Source organism: Onychomys torridus, chromosome 1, assembly GCF_903995425.1.
Source record: "Onychomys torridus chromosome 1, mOncTor1.1, whole genome shotgun sequence".
NCBI lineage: Eukaryota > Metazoa > Chordata > Mammalia > Rodentia > Cricetidae > Onychomys > Onychomys torridus.
In genome coordinates this window covers 162,272,224-162,296,149 of record NC_050443.1, presented here as the reverse complement: position 1 = coordinate 162,296,149, position 23,926 = coordinate 162,272,224, and the positions used below count along the sequence as shown (strand labels likewise).

At 38.4% G+C, this 23,926-nt stretch overlaps 1 protein-coding gene across 2 annotated transcripts; it reads right to left on the bottom strand.

The window, feature by feature from the left end:
• Positions 1–143: 143 nt before the first annotated feature.
• On the bottom strand, positions 144–23,870 carry Cutc (cutC copper transporter). 2 transcript variants are annotated; one of them, XM_036180150.1, is made up of 9 exons: positions 23,717–23,870; positions 21,495–21,566; positions 17,667–17,726; positions 16,551–16,760; positions 15,449–15,484; positions 12,873–13,006; positions 4,682–4,709; positions 1,443–1,548; positions 144–584 (listed from the first exon to the last, which is right to left on the bottom strand). In XM_036180150.1, the coding sequence occupies exons 1-9, from the start codon at positions 23,772–23,774 to the stop codon at positions 470–472; spliced, it is 819 nt and encodes a 272-aa protein (XP_036036043.1). In that variant the 5' UTR covers positions 23,775–23,870; the 3' UTR covers positions 144–469. The 2 variants fall into 2 exon arrangements, with proteins under 2 accessions (XP_036036043.1, XP_036036052.1); XM_036180159.1 differs by having other exon boundaries at positions 12,873–12,976.
• Positions 23,871–23,926: the final 56 nt, after the last annotated feature.

Sequence of the window (23,926 nt, the reverse complement as noted above, 5' to 3'; positions counted from 1 at the left end):
TGAGTATATGACAGAAAACAACAAAACAAAACAAAACAAAAAAAAAAACAAAAGAAAAAAAACTAAATGAAACAGAAAAGCAAAACAATCTCCTTTCATAGTAAGTTGCTGAAAATATTACGTGAAAGAATATGAGACTATAACACAATAGAATGAGAATTTTTATTTTACAAATGAAAAGGCAAAAAAGTGGTACTAACTGATCCTAACCCAAACTCTGATTTCAAACCTTGTAGCTGAACTTTGCCAGTTTATCAGTTAATTCCATTGAAAACTGACTAAGTCTTTCTCCATGGAAGAAGCACAGACCAATTTAGGCACAATGACAGAAATGACTAGCAAAAAATAAATGACTGCATTGTCATTCCAGTTTTGTCTTCTTAGAAACGTCCCCACGGCCACGTGGGGAACTGAAGGCTCTACCCCTGCCCGCACAGTCTGGTAGCCGCGTCTCCCAGAGGAGGGCTGACTAGACGAGGACATCCTTTGCAATAGCATTCAAAGTCCTTACTTTGGCCACATCTGTTACCTTTAGAGAATATTCTGAATGAGCAAGTGAAGCTCCCATTGCAACAGAGGAATTTCTGCAATAGAAATAACAAAGAACAGATACATAATCATATCAGTTGTTAAATACGCCCTCCTTCACTTTATAGACTAATTCATGCCTCAAGAATAAAGGAAGGTCAAAGATGCTAGACTGCTATACTCACAATTTTCATGATCAATTACTTGAAAAATCTAGTAGCTAAATCTAGCAGGCAGGAAATTGGGTTTTGTATCTGAAAATGTACATGATAAAGTATTCCTTTTTTTATGTTGAACCTTCCCCCACCAGTAAATGAGATGATTCAACTAAGTTGTAGGAATCCTCTAGGTTGTTGAAAAAAACACAGTGGTTTAAAGTCCTTAACGGTGATAAGATTTCCAAACAACTGCAAGTAGAGAGCAAAGGTAAAGGAAGACTATTTACAGAAGGAGAGATAAAAATGTTCTGAGGCTGCCTTATCCTAGTTACTAACTTTGTAAAAGGAAAGCATACAGGATGAGTGCATGTGAGTATCTGACTCACTGGATCCTTCACTGCTCAATTAATTTATTAAGTGTTTACATTCAGCAGGGCTTGAATTAGAAAATCATCCCCACTGAATTAAGTCCCTCTCTCAGTAGACCCAGACTAGACATAACCATAAAAAACGGTGATAACTAGCAAATCTAAGCAAAGGCAAGATAAAGGTTAACTTATATTCTGAAGTTACTGCTTATTTCTAGAACAACAACAATCATTTTAGGAATATTTTTCAACTGAAAAACCAATCACAATACTTACTAATCACAGCATTCCACTATTTAATAATGGCATTAACTAAAGGCAAGTTTTCTTATTTAAGCAAGCCAAGATTAATTTCATCCTCTCCTGTATATAAAGAATGTATATGTACCGAAACTTCATTCCTGAGTCTCTAGAAGACCGAGCGGAACAGTGGAATTCTGTAGCACCTGATCCCTCAAGGATCCTTTGCAGATTTTTATCTGTTATGCCACCTCCTGTTACAAAGAAAAAGTAATACATTAGGTGGAACAGAATATCACATAAAATTTAAATATAGATAAATCATTCTTCGACATAAAATCTCCATTCTAAAAATTTTCACTGATTCAAGAATTATTGTCTCTAAGATAAAATGGGATTAGGTAACAAAAAAGACCTTTGCCACAGACTCTGGAGAACTTTTAAGGACAGAGCTTATAAAGAAAACTCATTCATCCACTGGTTTATGTCACGATGCTTTGTGATACTAACTTTGGATTTAAAAAGACTATCTGGACAAGAAAAATCATTCAGCATTTCACAATTGCTTTCCCGTTAACTTTTTTTTTTTAAGGCCAACCCACCAGAACCAAGGGTTCTGATGGAGGATTTATTTATTTTTAATTTAATTTAATTTTACATATCAGCCATGGGTTCTCCTGTCCTCCCCCCTCCCGCCCCCGAACCTGCCTTCCCTCCAGCCCCCCTCCCCCATTCCCATCTCCTCCAGGGCAAAGACTCCCCTGGGGATTCAGCTCAACCTGGTGGATTCAGTACAGGCAGGTCCAGTCCCCTCCTCCCAGGCTGAGCAAAGTGTCCCTGCATAAGCCCCAGGTTCCAAATAGCCAGCTCATGCACTAAGGACAGGTCTGGGTCCTACTGCCTGGGGGCCTCCCAAACAGTTCAAGCTATTCAACTGTCTCACTTATCCAGAGGGCCTGATCCAGTTGGGGGCTCCTCAGCTTTTGGTTCATAGTTCATGTGTTTCCATTAGTTTGGCTATTTGTCCCTGTGCTTTTTCCAATCTTGGTCTCAACAATTCATGTTCTTACAATCCCTCCTCTCTCTTGACAATAGGACTCCTGGAACTCCACCTGCATCCACTTCCATCAGTTATTGGATGAGAGTTCCAGCACGACAGGGTGTTTGGCCATCCAATCACCAGACTAGGTCAGTTCGGGCTTTCTCTCGACCATTGCCAGTAGTCTACAGTGGAGGTATCATTGTGGATTTCTGGGGACGTCTCTAGCACTTTGCTTCTTCCTGTTCTCATGTGGTCTTCATTTATCATGGTCTGTTATTCCTTGTTCTACCTTTCTGTTTTTGATCCAGCTGGGATCTCCTGCTCCCCTAAGCTCTCTTTCCCTTGAACCTTGCCCTTCATCACCCCCACTCATGTCCAGGTTGTTCATGTAGTTCTCATCCATTTCTCTGTCATTGGGCAATCCCTGTGTCTTTCCTAGGGTCCTGTTTTCTAGGTAGCCTCCCTGGAGTTGTGTAGCAGTCTAGTCATCTTTGTTTTACATCTAGTATCCTCCTATTAGTGAGTACATACCATGTTTGTCTTTCTGAGTCTGGGTTACCTCACTCAGGATGACTTTTTCTAGATCCATCCATTTGCCTGCAAACCACATTTTTCTCTGCTGAGTAGTACTGCATTGTGTATATGTACCACATTTTCTTTATTCATTCTTCAGTTGAAGGGGCACCTAGGTTGTTTCCAGGTTCTGGCTATTACAAACAATGCTGATATGAACAAGCTGAGCAAATGCCCTTGTGGTATGATTGAGTATTCCATGGGTATATGCCCAAGAGTGGTATAGCTGGGTCTTGGGGGAGATGGATTCCCAATTTTCTAAGGAAGCGCCATCGCCATATTGATTTCCAAAGTGGCTGTACAAGCTTGCATTCCCACCAGCAGTGGAGAGTTCCCCTTGTTCCACATACTCTCCAGTATAAGCTGTCTTCAGTGTTTTTGATCTTAGCCATTCTGACAGGTGTAAGGTGGTATCTCAGAGTCGTTTTGAATTTGCATTTCCCAGATAATTAGGGATGTTGAGCAATTCCTTAAATGTCTTTCAGCCATTTGAGCTTCCTCTATTGAGGTCCCCTTAACTTATATATGGAAAGTTCAAGATAGGTTCAAGGAAAAGGCTACAAAAGCATCAGAAACTTATCCTCAACAGAGAACCTGTAACGACACTTTGCTCTAGCCTAGGATTTGAAGAGCGTACTGACTATACTGGAAATGAGAGTAAGCAAACTATTTCCAGCTTGTTCATCCTAAGAATAACTGCTTATTTCATTTCACTGACAAATATAATTTTACTTATTTTAAACTACATAGCCATATACTTTGTGATAATCTTTAATATATTTATGACAGCCATACTCTGAACTGATACCAGTAATTATGAATACAAAATTATTCATCATCATATTCTGATACAGAAAATATATTCAAATATTTTAAGATAGTATTAGTTATGTACTTTGTACTTTAAGCTATGTTTTTCCTATTCTTCTTCAGACTCATTAACTTGGCTTTTGTAGTTACGGTTGTTGTTAGTGCTACAGTCACACTGCTGAACTCTTAAGAGTGGAAAGAACAAGCCAGGCATAGTGGTGAATGTCTTTAATCTCAGCACTTGAGGCTGAGGCAGGATGATCTCAAGTTTGACCAGCCTGTGCAACATAACAAGACCCTATCTCACAAAACAAAACAATAAAACAATGAACAACAACAATAAAACACAATCCAACACAACACAAAATACAGGACAGAAAGAGACAAAACAGAAAGAACATAGGCTGACAAGTCACATTTGAGTAGAGTTCTGGGCTTTCCCATGGTAACTGTAAAAAGCTGTGTGATCTTACTGAAATTACTGAGTCTCAACAGACTTTAGTGGAAATACTTTGAGCTTTTTAAATGCAGGTTTCTCATATACCACCTTTTTATGTTGAGATATGTTCCTTCTAATCCCACTTTCTTCTGAACTTATCATGAAGAAGTTGGATTTTGATATGTGACTTATGTCCTAAAGTTTGTTGATACAACTGTATGAGCTGACAGAATAGTCCATTTATTCAGGCATGTTGCCTAACATTTGGATTTATCATAGGACAGCAGCACTGAACCTGCTTTGCCTCACCAAGATGAGTATTCAAATTCATAATATTCTACACAGTGAGAAAATTCCTTATTTGTTCCTCTTTGAGCCAACTTCTCTTAGAAGGCTCTTTATTTTTAAATCTTAGCAGAGACCTCCTAATCTTAAAACATTTTAATCAAACTATATATTTTTATCTCTAAGTACCACATTCTAGCACTTTCTCCTTGTTATGAGAAAAAACAGAGATACATACCTGGCATCACCACAATCCTGCCTTTGGCCTGAAAAAGGGGAAGAAAAAGGAAATTTTAGTATCTTTCTCTCAACTGAGATTAGTAAGTATACTAAAAAATTTAAGTTACTGCTAATGTTTAATTTTTCAATCTCTCTCTCTCTCTCTCTCTCTCTCTCTCTCTCTCTTTCTCTGAGGGAAAGAGTATTGAGCAGGAAAGATGTTAGCATCATAATTTTTTACAGAAAGATTTTTTATTATATTGCCTTATGAATGTATATTATAAACACAAAAAATTGGTGGAAAATATACTTTATAATCACACCATCTTAAGAAAAATCTTACTGGAAAGTCACAGAAATTTTGAGTTTGTAGTATGTAGTAGAATGAAAATAGGTGCACATAAGTAAAATTTTGGTAGAAAAGTGTAGAGAGCCGCGTGTAGCCGCACCCTAAAGATGGCTCTGGCTTCTACCCTCTGCCTTCCTGATGGCAAACACTCTTTATGGTAAACAGCTCCTTATTTGGCTATGGCTGGATTCGTGTGTTGCTGGCATATGCGTGAACCTGTGGACAGTGCCCACGTGGCTGCCTGGGGTTGGCAGCCCAGCCCTACTTAGGTGCTGGGAGAGGCTTGCCCGGAGAGAGACACAATGCAACTAATCAAAGGTCTGAATAAACTGTGATGAGAAGGATCCCGGTGTCGCGTCTTCCTTGCTGGTCGAGGCGGGCGCGACAGAAAAGACAATATAACATAATTGTAAATTATGGTGAGGGGAATGGGAAGATGGGAATCTACTCAAATCTTGGCTCCTCAACTAAATATCAACAAAATGCAGCCATACATTCATTTAACTGAGAATGTAAGAATCAATTTAATTTCTGATAATTTTGGAAGATAGGGACAAATTATAAAATTATCATATGGCCTATCCATTCTCCTAAGAGTCTATTTACCTTTCTGGAAAATCCTTTTTCTCCCATAGCTGCCCTTCTCAAGCCTCCTCTCCACCCATTAAAAATCATATGTAAGCCACTATTCTAAGCATCTTTTTGAGTTATATTTCTTTGCTAACATACACACACGAATATACAGTTATGTACAGATCCTTTTGTTGGTTTATATGCCCCAGGAACTAAACATAAGAGGGAAGAGAAAAATCTATCCTTTTGACATGGTGAACAAGAGAAAGTTCCTACTTGCATGGAACTTAAACATTAAAAGAAGACTATAACAGACAAACAATATTTATATAATAAATTTCAGATAGTAAGTACAATGAAGGTAAAATATAGTCAGGTAATGAAATACGGACTGAGAGGAAGAGGGATATTTCACAAAATTAATAATTGTTAAAAAAACTAACTGGATTAAAGATTTATCATGTTCTTAAATGTGTAAAGGTGAAGTATCCATAAAACATTCAGAAGAAGAAGTCAGGTGGTATAGCTACCCTAATACCTAACAAAATAGACTTCAAACCAAAATTAATCAAAAGAGATGGAGAAGGGCATTTCATACTCATCAAAGGAAAAAATCTACCAAGATGATGTCTCAATTCTGAACATCTATGCCCCAAATGCACGAGCAACCACATTTGTACAAGAAACATTACTAAAGCCTAAGTCACACATTGAACCCAATGCATTAATAGTGGGAGACTTCAATATCCTACTCTCACCAATGGACAAGTCATCCAGACAGAAACTAAACAGAGAAATAACGGAACTAACAGACATTATTGATTCAAATATTTACAGAACATTTCACCCAAACACAAAAGAATATACCTTCTTCTCAGCACCTCATAGAACTTTCTCCAAAACTGATCATAGACTTGGTCACAAAGCAAGTCTCAACAGATACCAAAATCTGAAATAACCTCTGTATGTTATCAGACCACCATGGATTAAAGCTGAATTTCAGCAACAGGAACAACAGAAAGCCTACAAACTCATGGAAACTGAACAACTCTCTACTGAGTTATCACTGGGTCAAGGAAGCAATAAAGGAAGAAATTAAAGACTTCCTACAATTCAATGAAGATGAATGCACAACATACTCAAACTTATGAAACACAATGAAAGCTAAGAGGAAAGTTCATAGCACTAACGGCCTGCATAAAGAATTTGAAGAGATCACATACTAGCGACTTAATAGCATACCTGAAAACTCTAGAACAGAAAGAAGCAAACACATCCAGGAGGAATAGATGGCAGGAAATAATCAAACTGAGGGCTTAAATCAATAAAATAGAAACACAAAGAACAATACAAAGAATCAAGTAAACCAAAGAGTTGGTTCTTTGAGAAAGTAAACAAGATAAACTCTTATCCAAACTAACTAAAAAACACAGAGAGAATATCCAAATTAACAAAATCAGAAATGAAAAGGGGAATGGAACAACAGACACTGACTCCACAAAATTGGAAAATCTTTAAAAAAAAAAAGTCTTGATAGAGACCACATACCAAAATTAAATCAAGATCACATAACAATTTGTTATAACCCCTAAGGAAATAGAAACAGTCATTAAGTGTTACAACCAAAAAAGCCCAAGGCCAGATGGTTTTAACACAGAATTCTACCAGACTTTCAAAGAATAGCTAATATCAATACTCCTCAAACTATTCTACAAAATAGAAACAGAAGGAACATTGCCAAATTCTTTCTATGAGGCCACAGTCACCCCAATACCCAATTCACACAAAGACTCAACAAAGAAAGAGCATTACGAACCAATTTCATTCATGAACATTAATGAATAAAAATAATAAAATACTGGCAAACTGAATCCAAGAATACATAAAAAAGATTGTATTGATGATCAAGTAGGCTTCATCCCAGAAATGCAGGGATGGTTCAACATATGAAAATCTGTCAATGTAATCCATTATATATATATATAAATAAATGAAAGAAAAAACCCCCACATGATCATCTCATTAGATACTGAAAAAGTCTTAGAGAGATCAGGGATATAAGGGACATACCTAAACATAATAAAAGCAATATACAAAAGCTGATAGCCAACATCAAATTAAATGAAGAGAAACTCAAAGCAATGCCACAAAAATCAGGAACAAGACAGGGTTGTCCACACTCTATCTATTCAATACAGTACTTGAAGTTCTAGCTAGAGCAATAAGACAACTAAAGGACATCAAGGGGATACCAGAAAGGAAGAAGTCAAAGTATCATTATTCACAGATGATATGATAGTATACATAAGCAGCTCCAAAAATTCTACCAGGGAACTCCTACAACTGATAAACACCTTTAGTCAAGTGGCTGGTTTCAAGATTAACTCCAAAAAATTAGTAGCCCTCCTATATACAAATGATAAATAGTCGGAGAAAGAAATCAGGGAATCAATATCCTTCACAATAGCCTCAAATAATATAAAATATCTTAGTTTAACTCTAAACAAGCAAGTGAAGACCTGTATGAAAAGAACTTTAAGTCTTTGAAGAAAGAAATCAGAGAAGATATCAGAAGATGAAAAGATCTCCCATGCTCATGGATTGGTAGGAATAACGTAATAAAAATGTCCATCTTGCCAAAAGCAATCTACAGATTCAATGCAATCCCCATCAAAATTTCAACATAATTCTTTACAGACCTTGTAAGAACAATACTCAACTTCAAATGGAAAAACAAAAAAAAACCCAGAATAGCTAAAACAATCCTGTACAATAAAAGAACTCCCAAGGTATCACTATCCTTGACTTCAAGCTTTAGTACAGAGCTATAGTATTAAGAACAGCATGTTACTGGCATTAAAAACAGACAGGTGGAAAAATGGAATCGAATCGAAGACCCAGACATAAATCCACATATCTTTGGACACCTGATTTTCAACAAAGAAGCCAAAATTATACAATGGGAAAATAGAAAGCATCTTCAACAAAGGGTGCTAGTATAACTGGATGTTGGCATGTAGAAAAATACAACTAGATCCATATTTATCACCTTGCACAAAACTTAAGTCCAAGTGGATAAAAGAGCTCAACATAGTGCAAACATTAAGATCACTAATTAATGAATGGGACCTCATGAAACTGAAAAGTTCTGTAAGGTAAAAAACACTGTCAATAGGACAAAACGGCAGCCTATAGAATGAGAAATGATCTTTATCAACCTCACATCTGACAGAGGGCTGACTTCCAAATTATATAAAGAACTCAAGAAACTAGACATCAAGAAACCAAATAATTCAATTAAAAATGGGGTACAGATCTAAACAGAGAATTCTCAACAGAAAAATCTCAAATGGCCAAGAAACAAAGTTCAACATCCTTAGCCATCAGGGAAATGCAAATCAAAACAACTCTGAGATTCCATCTTACACCTCTCAGAATGGCTAAGATCAAAAACACAAGTGACAGCTCATGTTGGAGAGGATGTGGAGCAAAGGGAACACTCCTCCACTGCGGTGGGAGTGCAAACTTGTACAGCACTTTGGAAATCAATATGGCAGTTTCTCAGAACACTGGAAATCAATCTACCACAAGACCCAACTATACTAATCTCTTGGGCATATACCCAAAGGTCACCTCGCCATACCATGAGGACATTTGTTCAAAATGTTTATAGCAGTTTTATCTGTAATAGCTAGAACCTGGAAATAACCTAGGTGTCTCTGAACCAAGGAATAGATAAAGAAAATGTGTTACATTTATACAATGGAGTATTACTCAGCTGTTAAAAATAAAGACATCATGAAATTGCAGGAAAATTTTCTGGAACCAGGAAAAAAAAAAATCATCCTGAGTGAGGTAATCCAGACCTAGAAAGACAAATATGGAATGTACTCACTCATAAGTAGATATTATCTATAAAATTAAAGGATAACTATGCCATAATCCATAGTCCCAGAGAGATTAGGTAACAAGAATAGTTCAAAAGGGGACATGCTGATCTCCCTGGGAAGGGGAAATATAAGAGATTTTGTGAGTGGAAGGAGTGGGAAACCAACCCAGCCATATAACCTCCGACCTACAGTCTGTCCTGCCAGTGGGATGTGCTGGGGTAAGGGTGACCTAGAGATTGAGGGAGTGGCCAACCAATGACCAGTCTAGCCTAAAACCCATGCCAGGAGAGTAAGCCAACCCTGACATTGCCCGGAGCACCAAGACCCAGAGGCTGGATGGCCCAGAGACCTAGGATAGAACCAGACACAACTGGAGAAAAAAAGTCCATGTAATGATTCCTAATGATATTCTGCTACACTCATAGACTGGTGCCTAGCCTAATTGTCATCAGAGAGGCTTCACCCAGTAACTGATGGAAACAGATGCAGGCCCACAGCCAAACATCAGGCAGAACTTGGGGAATCCTGCAGAAGAGAGGGGAAAGGATTGTAGGAGTCAGAGGGGTCAAGGACACCACAAGAAAACCCACAGAATCAACTAACCTGGGTTCACTGGAGGTCATGGAGACTGAACTGACAACCAGGGAGCTTGCAAGGCCCTCTGCATATATGTTACAGTTGTGTAGCTTAGTCTTCTTGTGGAACTCCTAACAGTGGGAGCAGGGGCCATCTCTGACTCTTTTGCTGGCTTTTAGGATCCTATTCATCATACTGGGTCCCCTTGTCCAGCCTTAATACATGGGGAGGTGCTTAGTCTTATGGCAACTTGATATGCCATGTTTTGTTGATGTCCATGGGAGAGCTGCCCTTTCCTGAACAGAAACTGAGGAGAAATGGATTGGGGTTGGGGTGACAGTTGTGATTAGGAGGAGAGGAGGGAGGGGAAATTGTGGCCGGGATGTGAAAAAAAAAAAAAAAAGGAATAGGTTATAGAATTCCAACTACAATAAATCCTGGTAAAATAAAGTTTTATTCACTGATAACGAATTTTAAATTAGATTAGGCTGTGTTTGAAAAACAAGTCTGGATTGACTTGGCAGGAGGTAGACTGTGTGGAAGGAGAGGCCTTGGAGGTGGTAGTTTACTGGGAACCTCCCCTTGAGGGCTGTATCTTGCTTTGGCCCTTCTCACTCCTACTTTCTCTGCTTCCTATGCACTATGAAGTGAGCAGCGGCCGCCACATGCTCCTGCTACTATTATGTTCTCAACTATCATGGACCCACAAGCAGCAGGGTCATGGATTCCAGACTACAACCTTGGAAGCAAGGAGCCAAAGTAAAACATTCTTCCCTTTATGTTATACATGTCAGTTATTACATCAGAGCCATCAAAATCCGACTAACAACCTTCCGACCATTTGGGGAGGGAGATACTTATTACTTCACTTTTGCAGAAAAGCAAACTAACTATAGAATGCTTAGGTAATTTGTCCAGGGAAAAACCAAGATTTAAGAATAGAGTCTAGGGGTTGGGGATTTAGCTCAGTAGTAGAGCGTTTGCCTAGCAAGCGCAAGTCCCTGGGTTCAATCCTCAGCTCAAAAAAAAAAAAAAAAAAAAGACTAGAGTCTAACCCAAAAGTCTATGCTCTGTATCATAGTAATAGATTGTTACCCAAGACGTAAAGAGTCAGTGAAAGAAAATACTTAACCTAACTGTGTCAACCAATGATTAATATGTAAACATACACACAGAGGCGCGTGCGCGCACACACACACACACCAGGAGAGGGGAGGAGGACTTTTAAAATCTAATACATGACTATAGCAACCATTATAACTTATTCTCTATTCCTCAATAATCTTTTAAAACTAGAAACCTGGTTCATCAAACCTTCTATTCCAAAACATTTTGGGCTTCCCCATAGCCAAAGATTAACTCTAAAATACTATTTAGCAAGGTTTTCAAGGTTCTACATATTCTTTCCTTCACTGCAAACTCTGTCATTCTTCAGGACCATGCCTGCTCTTGCTTCTAGGCCTTTGCACACTATTCCTTCTGCACAAACAAGGCCCTGACTTTGACAGGATAACTTCCAAATACCCTTCAAAGGAGTAAGACATTAAGTTTGAAAGTCTTTTCGTCTAGGAAGTTCTAACGACTGCCGACCTCTATCCCTGCAAATCTGGAATTAATTCCATTCCACTGTGCTTCTATAGTACCTTTCAAAAAAAATTAATCTATTAAATAGTACCTGTTGTGAAAAGATTGCATGGGCAGTACCGGTGCATGCACATGCACATATATGCCCATACTACTTGGCTACCAAATGGTATAAATATCCGGTACATAATATATCTTAATAAGTAAATATTTGTAAATAAGTAAATTCCAGAGTGAGAAAATCACATTCAATCCTTAAGTGAACTTTCTGAATATTATTTATGAAAACTGAAAATAATCACATGTCTACACAAAAATGCTAAATGATATTGTTAATAAAGGCAATAGTAATAGAGAATAACATATGCTAAGACCCACTATATGTCAATCACTGTGCTAAAATCTATACACATCTTCTTTAATTCTTAAAAAAAAAAAAAACCCTATAATGAGAAAATTAAACTTTTTTCAATTTTACACAAAGAGGTTTACGTTAGTAGTCTACTTAATATCACACAGCAAATAAATGTCAATCCTGAGCTCAAGCATAGAACTCTCATATCATAAAGTCTCTATTCAGTAACCTTAGAATGCCTCTCAACTGGTCAGAAAAACACAGATGTATTTTAATGACAAAGCAAGCCTCAGGCTGGTAAGATGGATTATGGGTAAAGGCATTTGCTGCCAAATCTGACAACCTGAATTCAATTCCCAAACCTACACAGTGGACATGGAGAAACAACTCTTGGAAATTGTCCTCTGACCTCCACATTCTATGGCAAGCATATGTGCATGCATGTACACATACATACACACACACAAATGTAAAAAAAAATTTAAAACAATTTTTGTAGACTGCTCTACAAATCTAGTTCATTAGGAGAAATCACAGGAGAAAACATATCCTTCTATATTGATAGGTGGGAAGAATTAAAAAGAACGTAAGTTTTAGGATATATGTACAGATGACAACTATAAATTTTAAAGGGGTTCCCCACATATAAATGGGTTGACAGTGGTGTAAAACTAGACAAGACTAACGACAGAGAAAAGGTAAAATTTGCTGTCTGTAATTTAATCTAAAGTTCCTTGGTTATTTAAAATACCCATGCAATAAATAAAAATCATATAAATATATCACTGGCTCTGCTTTTCTTCCATAATCACCAAGTCAGTAATATTCCTTTCTATAAACTAGCTGCAACAGAATGTTCAGAGTAACCACAATCATCTTGTACCTCATCTATGAGCTGCTTTATTAGAGGCAGTCCTTCCAGTGCTGAACTGTCACATCCACTGGTCAAAACGCGTTCAAATCCCAAGGTTAAGAGGGTCTCCAGAGCTGCCATTGGATCATGAACCATATCAAAGGCTAAAATAAGTAAAACTGATTTGAATTTTGAACAGAAATATCCTCTAATTCAATAGTTTCCAAATGTATATATATATTATAATATACATTATATATAATAGTATGCTAGATTTATACTGGCTTACAATAGAAATTATGAAAAATTCATAATTTTTTTAGTCAGACGGGCATTCAAAATTAGTCAAGGTAAAGCATTTAAACCACAGAAACAAGGAAATGCTACAAATCAGAATTTCTTTTCTTTTTGAGACAGGGTCTCATCATGTAGCTATAATTAGCCTGGTACTCACTATGTAAGCCAGGCAGGCCTCAAACTCATAGAGATCCACTTGGCTCTGTCTCTAGGGTCCCAGGATTAAAGGTGTGTGCCACCATGTCTGCTCTAAGAGTTCTTTTTCATTCCTACGCGTTCTTTTTATTTTCTAAGAGTCAGAGTTTGCCAGTACAAAAGTTTGCAGACCACCGGTAATATGCATGGTCATTTTCAGTAACCATAAGTGTGTCTCTTTAAAATAAACTTACTTAAAATTTATCTTAAAAAAGTACTAATAAAGGGCTGGAAAAATGGCTCAGAGGTTAAGAGCACTGACTGTTCTTCCAGAGGTCCTGAGTTCAATTCCCAGCACCCACATGATGGCTTACAATCATCTGTAATGAGATCTGGTGCCCTCTTCTGGCATGTAGGCAGAACACTGTATACATAATAAATAAATAAGTATTTTTTAAAAAGATATTAATACATTTATACAGGTAGCATTTAGATATGACAATGTGACATTGAATGATCACATCTGGAAAAGTGCTCGAAGGCTTCAGACAAACTACACTGCATAAAATGACACATGACACCCACCTGTCCTAGGAGAAACCTGGCCTCCCATTCACATTTAGTTTGTACTAAATCATTTACCTGATACAGTCAAGACTCACAGTGTAAGGTGGCTGTTTTCAACAGACAACATGAGCTTTCAGCTCCGTTCTACTAAGATACCTCCTTTCTCAAGTCAGGCATGGAAGCCCAGGCTTACAATTCTAGCACTCAGGAGTACTCCAAGTTCAAGGCAAGGGAGGAAAGGAGGGAGGAAAGGAGGTTAAGTGGAGAGGAAGGGACGGGACTTCTCTGTTTAGAACACTAAGAAAGGAAAGTGGCCTTTCTCTAGGAATCTTAAGAGAAACTACTTCTGCTTTGGTGCCCAGCACTATCCTATGGTACAGAATTCTGATTTATGGTGATGAGGCACTATGGGTCCTCAGGACAGACTTTCTCCACCTAAAACATCCTACAGAAGTTTTCCCCGTTCGGGGCCATCACTTTCTCAACAGTGCTTATCCTGCCTTAAATTAACAAGTGGGAAAAAGAGGAACCAAGAACACTACCAATGTTTCTATAAATTATGAAAATATTTTTGTTAGACTTATCAGAGAAAGAGAAAGGAACAGAAATTTAAAGTCATCTTTTAGTTTAAAATTTTAAAAATATATTCTATGCAACTGGTTTATTTTTTAAAACTATTAAGAATGACAAAATTTAATCTACTTTTTCAGAGAACTGTTCACTAATTTAAAAATACTTTTCATGTTTACAATTTGTTGGTGTGCCTGTCATCAAGATGCTGACAGACTAACTCTCTTAGTTATTGTTGTTTTATAAGAAACATTGCTAATATCAACTAAGACGATCGTTTCTGGTAGGGTCATACATTTCAAAGGGTAACAAATACTTTATCTTAATTGCTGTACATGGAGACAGATGCCAGCAATTCACTCTGAGCCTATTTACAAAGAAGAAAAACCTTTCACCCTTTCTCAAGTATGTCACTGTTTAGACTAAAGGTGTCTTTCTTTCCATCTGCAATGGCAGTGCCTTCTGAACACAAGTGACACTTGTCCCTCTATTTTTCCAAGGCTTAATAAGACTTAGCCATGTACATGGGAACTACAACTATTGGCATCTATTTCTTGGTAAAAATGTCTGATTCTTGTTCAAACATCTACTTTCTTTCCCAAGAAGTCTATATTTGATAAAGCTGACCTCACTGTGAGCTCTAGAAATGGTTTTGCCTGGCATAAGCCAGGAGATACATTTCATTTCAATGACCATGGTGATTTATTCATTGTAGGGCTATATATGATCTAAGGCAATCTAATAAATAATGAATCTTAGGATTGCTACTTGGATGGACACATACACTTACAGGCAATGTTTACTCTCTTCTCGAGTACATGCTACCACCACCTTCTTAACATTTCATAACAAAGCTTCAAGTTTTCTGGGCACTGAACACCATCTCTAAATCTGTAACTCTTCTTCCCAAGAACTAATATACTAACTAGTATCACTGTAACACTATATAACAGTGTTCATTAGAAGGGTTGTGCCAGCTGGTAAAATTTAAAAACTGACACCATTTAACAAACCTATTAAAAACAGAAATGACTCACCTCGGTGAAAAGTGACTGGCAGAGGACGGCTAAGAGCTATAAAAAGAAAGTCATACAACACATGAAGAGGCTGATGACTATATGCAGAATCCTCCTTCTTTATACTCTCTTCTGCTAGGATAGAGAACTAAAATATAACAAAATGGCAACTTTGGCAGTCTTATAGACTCAAAAGCCCCACCTTTCCACTAAGCTCTGACTCTTACATAAACTATAGCTATCTACACCTTCCGGGCACCAGACAAAAATCACATCAACTGCAAAGACAACACTACATCTATTGGCTACTCTGAGGATCTTCAAGAAGAACTTTGACCTTATAATGTAGGTAGTTTGCATCTATCCTTTCCACCTCCTCTCCTCATTATTGACTAGAATAACTTCTCAAGTTTTGGTGCATTGGTTAATGCAATCAACGTACATTTATCTTAAATTCTGCAAGCACAGTACCTGATCAACAACAAAGGAATGTTGAGAGCCCTTTGCCACATATGCCCTCTACCCCAAATACTTAGACAACTTTTTTTTAATGGACCCATTATCCTTTATTACTCAGTATTTCATAATGTACACAGATGATCTTTAAGGGGGGCAGGTAACCATTCTTCCACAAACCTGTAGTGTACTTTAGGGAATACAAACAAAACAATTCACTGACTATGAAAATTAAAGTACATTATCATTTTAAAGAATCAAATAATAGCTAATTCTTTTTTTTTGAGGGTTTTAAATTTTTATTTCATTTGTTTTCATTTTTCTTTATTAAGAAATTTTCTACTAATTCCACATACTATCCACAGATCCCCCCTCTCCCTCCTCCCACCCCCAGGCCTCTTTTCCCAAGCCACCCCACATCCCCACATCCCCCAAATCGAGGTCTCCCATGGGGAATCAGCAGAGCCCAGCACAATGAGCCTAGGCAGGTCCAAGCCCCTTCCCACTGCACCAAGGCTGTGCAAGGTTAGACAACTTCTTTTTAAGATAGGTTAATTTAAGTGTCTGTAGGTATGGCTGAAAAATCAATTTTGTGATTTTTTTTTTCTGCATTAGGAGTGTGTGTGTCTGTTTTAGAAGCTTTTACACCTCAGCTATAAATTCTTACCCAAAAGAGACATGCATAACTCTTTGTCAACGTTTCCATCTTCAGTCAATGCCCCAAATACCAAACCATCAGCACCATAAAGCTTGGCAAGACGAATGTCAGTCTTCATCACTTCAACTTCACGATCTGAATATAAAAAATCACCTCCCCGTGGTCGAATCATCACAAAAACTGGAATCTGGACACTTTGTTTTACTACTTGAAGAATACCTTTAAGAACAGAAGCAAACTAAAGTTCAACTGTGAGCTAAAGATCTGGAGAAGTTATTAAAATATCATTGGTCATATACGGTTATTCTTAGGTATTATTTCTGAAAGAAAAGAGTGAACAGGAGAAATCAGAGAATGCCGATAGACAGGGAAGGAGGCCTGTGGGGAACAGAGGACACCTTGAGTGAATGTGTAAAGAATGGATGAAGTTCTTAGTGAATGTGTACTATTAACAAAGACTAAAGCCTCAGACTCATAGAAATGGGCAAAGCCTTCCTCTGGTCCAAGTATGAGCATTTACAAATGACTGACCAGTGTGTGTAAAAACTAGCAACTGCAGCTTCCCTCCTCCCAGATGACTGCAACCTAAGACTGCTCCCCAACGGAGACCACATGCGAGACTGGCTTACTCCTCCACCCTGCTGTACACAGTAAACACTGAGGCCCCAGGTTGTTGTTGCACAGTTGATGCCACTCCATCAGAGTAAGCATGATCCATCATATCCCAGCTTCTCTGTATGTGTGAGGGTGTGTGTGTGTGCCTTTGCTTCATTTCTTCATTGCCTGAGTAAAGTTTCCAGGACCAAGCCATGCAGGATGCAGTGGAGGCCAAAAGTGTTTATAGTAGAAGGTAAGTAATAGGAAAGTCATGAGGTAAAGAAGAGCAATTTACAAAGACTGAAGATACTTAAAAGCACTTGTCAGTTGATACAATAAAAACTATTTACCTTCCAATTTTTTGATGTTTGAGGACAAAAATAAGTTTAATTAAATCTTTTGATGATGTTATTTACAACCATAAGCAATTCTAATTGGTATCACAGTCATCATATACTTAACATAACATTAAATAATCAGTTGTCCCAATCTATGTATGAGAAATTTAGTGACAAAAAAGATACTTACCCATGCTGGGTGTGGTTCCTCCCTCTAGTAAACCAGAACATAATTCAATCCGACCAGCACCTTTTTAAAAACACATGTTTTTGTTTTTTTTTAAAGTTCCTATGACAAAGCAAACTATTTATCTAAACATAAAAAGAACCTGAGAACTTAATTGAAAGAAATCAAATTATAAAATTAAGAGTAAAAATATTTTAAATCTCAATTGTATTATACAACCCTCATTGTATTACTGATAGCCAAATTAAGAGTTAATTCAAGTTAAGCCAGTTCTCTTAAAACTTGTATTAGAGCTGGGTGGTGGTGGTGGCGCACGCCTGTAATCCCAGCACTTGGGAGGCAGACAGACCTCTGTGAGTTCGAGGCCAGCCTGGGCTACCAAGTGAGTTCCAGGAAAGGTGCAAAGCTACTACACAGGGAAACCCTGTCTCAGAAAAACCAAAAACAAACAAACAAACAAATTAAAAAATTGTATTAGAGTTGCCATGCATTGGGAATAAAGACATTATTGGATAAAAAATAGTAGAATGTTAACTGTCAAATAATAAGAAAGTAATATCAACTTTTCAAAACATTCCTCATTACTCTAAGCTTTAAAACAAAACAAAATAGTTACTTTGGAGTAGTTATCAAGAAAATTTCAAGATACAGTGAACACTGATAGCAAAAGAACTATCAAACGGTTGGGGTCATGTTAAAAGGTCTCAGGGACAAGGCTCTCGTTAGCCAAAGATAGGATATTTTAAACATCAATAAAATAACTATGATAGATTAAAACACCTATGTCTAAATCTAGTTTTATAATGTGGAAACAACTCATTGGAAGATAGCAAACAGATGTGTTATTTTGAAAATCAGTGAACAAAGAAGCCAGCCTTTCTCCCTTCCTCTCTCATACAAACCAAATTTCAACTTGACAAAATGGTGAGAAAGTTGTTCTTTCTATTTGTATACTAGTTAATAAATAAATATTAAGCATGGCATGGTGATATATACCTGTAATTATAGTCCTTGGAATGCTGAGGTAGAAAGATTGTCATGAGTTCAAGGCCAGTGTCAACTACATAGTGATACACTATGTCCCTCCAAAGTCAAAAGAACAAACAAAACTCAACCTTATATGTGTGTGTGTGTGTGTGTGTGTGTGTGTGTGTGTGTGTTATATACTAAATTATTAGATTAACAAATGACTGGAAAACTTATAAAAGATCAGGTTGGTAACACCTGAATCCACTGAATAATCTTAACATTACACACAGACACACACAGACAGACATACAGACAGACACATACACAAAAACACAAGATGCCCTCCTATTATAATACAACAGAATATTGCCTATAAAGCATTTTTTAAAATATTTTTTATTTCTAAATTTTTATTTTAATTTCAGTGTTTTGAGACAGGGTCTCTCTCCATAGCCCTGGCTGTTCTAGAACCGGCTGCATAGACCAGGCTCGCCTCAAACTCAGAGTTCTGTTTGCCTCCACCTCCTGAGTGTTGGGATTAAAGACATGCACAACCTTGCCCAGTTTATTCATTTAATTTTTTATGTATAGGTGTTTTGCCTGCATGTCTGTGCATGCCTACTACCCATAGAGGCCAGAAGAGGGCATCAGTTTCCCTGGAATTGAAGTTAAAGACAGTTGTGAACCACCATGAAGGTGCTAGGGATGGAACCCATTATCTTCTGGAAAAACACCCAGTATGTGCAACCAATGAGCCATCTCTCCAGCCCTATTTATTAAAACTGAATTCTGAATTGGATTTTAAACTGCTGGGTTAACAACTCAACAGGGAATGAAGTAATTAGAAAAGAATATCATATGGCACCACTTACATAATCAGCAAAATTGAGACTGTGGTGCTCTGAATGATGAACATCATAGTGCATGTAACAAATCAACTACAAAAAAAGAGAAAAATAAACCTTTTTAAAAAAAAAAACGAGGAAATCATAAAGAACGGTAGTACATGTCTTCAATCATAGCACTTGAAAGGCTTAGGCGAGAGTATCACAGTGTGAGGTCACCCTGGTTATAGCAAGACTCTCTCAAAACAACCTAGAATAAGGGATGTAGCTCAGTAATACAGCACCCAGCATGTACAAAGCCCTGGGTTCAAGCCCCATAGGGCACCAGGGGAACAAACCATCTGTTATAGCAACTATCAATCTTTCATTCCTTTTTATTGCCACAAAAAGATTGAGTCACAATAATCAAATGTGTTCCACAAAACTGAAAACATGTAAATTGTTCCCCACCAAAATCATCTGCTGAAAATGACTGACCGTGACTTAAAAATGGTTGAATTTGTAATGATCCTTTTCATTGTCAATTTGATTAGATTTGGAATCACATGGGAGACACATCTCCGAGTCCATCTTTGAGGGCGTTTCCAGAGAAGTTTAACTGAGGAGGAAAGACCCACATTGAATGTGGGTGGCACTGTTTTATGGGTTGAAATCCCAAACAAGAAAAGAACAAGGAAGCCAACTGAGCATCAGCACCCACTTCTGTCTGCTTCCTGACGGTTGACACAATGTCATCAGCAGCCTCAGTGCCTTCAGTGACATGATGGACTATGTCCCTCAAACCGTGAGCCAAAATAAATGCTTCCTCCTTCTGTCCAGAAATCTGTCACAGAAAAGTAACTAATACAAAATCGAGTGATGAATAGATGGGAAACATTATGACCAAAAGCAACTTAGGGAAGAGTTTACTTCACCTTCTAAGTCCATCATTAAGGGAAGCTAGGGCAGGAACTAGAGAAGCCATGGAGGAGTGCTGTTTACTGGCTTGCTCAGCCTGTTTTCTTATAGCACCCAGGACCACCAGCCCACGGGGTGGTATTATCCACAGTGAGCTGGGTCCTCCTATATCAATCATTAATCAAGAAAATGTGCCCATAGGCCAAACTGGTGGGGATAGTTTATATTCTGAGGTTCCTTCTCCCAAATGATAAAACTAGCCAGCACATGGGAATTTACATGTTATACCCAATTCATTTGTTTGAAAATGTTCCTTAATTAAAAATAAAGGTTTGGAGACATAGCTTAGTAGAATGCTTGTCCAATATGCACAAGATCCTGGTTCTATCTCTAGTATTACCAAAAAATGAGTTAAAATTATTTTTCTGATCTTGAGATGATGTAAATGTCTATGCTTCTCACAAAAACAAATTTAAAACACAAAACAAATCAGCATCTACGTTAAAAAGTCCAGAACCATCTTTAATTTTAATTCTTATTCAATACTGGGGACTGCACACAACACAAGTAAGTACTTTACCACCGAGCTACATGCTCAGTCCCCTAAAGAGATCTTTAAACTGTTTCAAATTCTTAAATTCGTGTCAAGTTCAATAAAATAATCATGTTAATGAGCAAGCAGGATTATAGACGCTTGACTTAAAATGTGACCTGCTGGGCGAAAGGGGAGATTAGACAGTAATTTTCCAAAAAAAATGTGTTTTGCTTTACTTTCTAAAGCAAGATCTCCCTATCTAGCTCTATCTGGCCAAACTTTGAACCTCCATGCCTCAAGCTCCCCAATGCTGGGATTATAAGCATGTGCCACCATGCCAAGCTCTCCAGTAGGTTTTCTAGTTAGTTGTTTCTGAAAAGACTATTACTATCCAAGAGATGACAAGGGCTTTTTTTTTTTTAAATGGATTCTCACTCTATAGCCCAAACTGACTTCACAGTGACCCTTCTGCCACAGCCTCCCAAGTGCCCAGCTTGGCAAGGGTTATTTGAGGTCAGACCATAGGATTCATTGTCAGACTCTAAAAAAGTTGTAAGCCGAGATTCATTGTCTAGTTTCCCTTACCTCCTCTCTCTGCATTCACAGCCGACTCCACTGAATCTACACATATTTCCATAAGAAATCCATTTTGTGCTCCTGAAATACATGAACAACAAAAATGCTTGAAGGAACTAGAGTCATACCAATCTTCCACGAATACTTCAGTTTTTGCTGCCTGAATCCAAATGTGCAATAGAGAAACAAATAGGTGTACTCAGACCCACCCATGTGGTAAAATTAAAACCAGTGTCTCCAGACTGTGAAGCAGATATACAGACATCTGTAGAAGAAACCAAACTGAAACAATCTTTAGTACATGGTGAATGTGAAATTAATCTTTCTAAAACACAGATCTCATCATGTGCCGGCTCAGACTCTTGGAATGTTTCTCAATGCTAGCAGTTATAAGGACTACATATTTAAAAACAAGGATTGGATTTCAAATCCTGGTCCCACCATTTTATTCACTGTGTAACCCTAGACAAGTTACTTTTCTATAAATCAGAGGTTTTAATTCCTCCCTCAGAGTAATGAACACTGAGGTAATTTACTTAAAGGGTACACCCACTGAGCATCCATTATCATTAATAAACTACTTATTATTTCCTCTTTATGACTCCAGTTTTCTTCAGGCTCCAGCTTTTGCCAATGGTTATACTAGCTACTTGACAAAACCCTTCTAGTTCCATCTTCAAATGCTAAACTTTCCCAAGGATTGGACCAAGTCACATTTCCACGTTTTGCCCCCCAAAGTAGAAAAGTTTATCTCCTTTTGAACTCCAATAACTTGAGTTACATATTTCCATTAAAACCCTAGTTTCACCTCTTACTTATGAGATAATATCTGATCTCTATTGGTTGACATGAAGTTCCTTAATAAGGACATTATTTAAGAATTCTTTATCTTCACCTCTCAGCTAGCATAGGAGCTACCATACTAATAAGTCATTCAAATATAGACTAAAACCTGAATTACAAATTCACACATTAATACTAAAAAGTATGGTATAAGCAGCTTTGGGTTGTTAAACGTGTAACTTATTTTTAATTAAAGATTTGAACGTTGGAGCCCAGGAAATGGTTCAGTGGGTAAAGCCATTTACTGTGCAAGCCTGACAACTTGAATTTATGCCCTGAATGTATTTAAGATTGGAAGAAAAGAGCTAACACCACAAAGTTGTCCTCTGACCTCCACACACTATGCCACATGGACCCACCCCCACACAATAATGATCAACACAATTTAAAAATGTTTAATTCTTACTTCATGTACTGACTCTGTAAGAACAGTCACCGTTTTGTGGTAGTGGTTACTAAAGGGCGGTGAATTTGTAATTAATTTTACTTTTCTATATTGTTTGGCTATTTCTACCCAATATTGCTTTTATGATGAAAAGTTACTTCGAGAAACAAAAATCTGTCACCTCCTGATATGAAGGTGAAATTGTCATTAATAAAAGACTGGTTCCATAGATTGGCATTCCAATGTTAGCCTATGGTCTTAAACAACAATGCACTAACTCCACAAATCCGATAGCCACATCAACAGTCACACCAGTGAGCCTGACAATGCTGAAGGAATGTCGGTGGCTTCACACAGAGGATGGGAATGGCTACAACAGGAGCCTGAGCAACTAAGTTTTTTTGGTAGGGACCAAAAAAATAGTGCTCCCAGTATGATAGTCCAGGTGGCTTCGGGGACTCCGAGTCTGTGGCTTCACTTCCCTTTTCCTCAGTGGACTGTAGTTTTCAGGACACTACTAAACGTGCCAGATGAAATGCAGATGTCGGTGTGAGAATCCAGCTATGTCCACTATTAAAGAGATCTGCAAAATACAGAGCACTGCCACTTACACTATCTTGTTGGGGGATATTTATCCTTCATGAAAGCTAGTTGTGTTAACACATAATAGTTATAGTCGTTTTAGGGCCGTGAGTCCTGAGAACAGCAATGGGAGAAGGAAGAGAAGAAGTTGCCGATGTCTGTCTGCCTCGACAGGCAGCCCAACTCCGGCAGCCTGTCACCCGTCCCCCGAGGCTGTGGCACATTTATTACCCACCACGGCGACAGGGAGGTGGGTGGGTTCGGTGCCCTCTTGTGGCCCGAGGGACCCCGGAGAAGCTGAGGGCACTCGCGGCAAGCGTGCCTGCCCGGGACCCACGCGGAGCGGAGGAAACTCGACCGCAGGCCGGACCCACCCCGGGGTCGACCGGCCGACCACCCCCGGCCCCGCCACCTTCCGCACCCGCCTTCCCCGTCGGCATCCACGCGGGTTTCCGCTCGCAGGCAGCCCCTTTCCTCATGCTTCCCGCGTTGCGCCCTCGCTCGCCTGGTTTCCACGGAGTCTCCGCGGCTGCGCGAGCGACCGAGCAAGCGCGTTCCCGACGCCCGCGCCCCGCAGCCCCAGCCGAGCGGAAGCGCAGGCGCAGGCGCGGTGACCAGCCTCCGGCGGAGG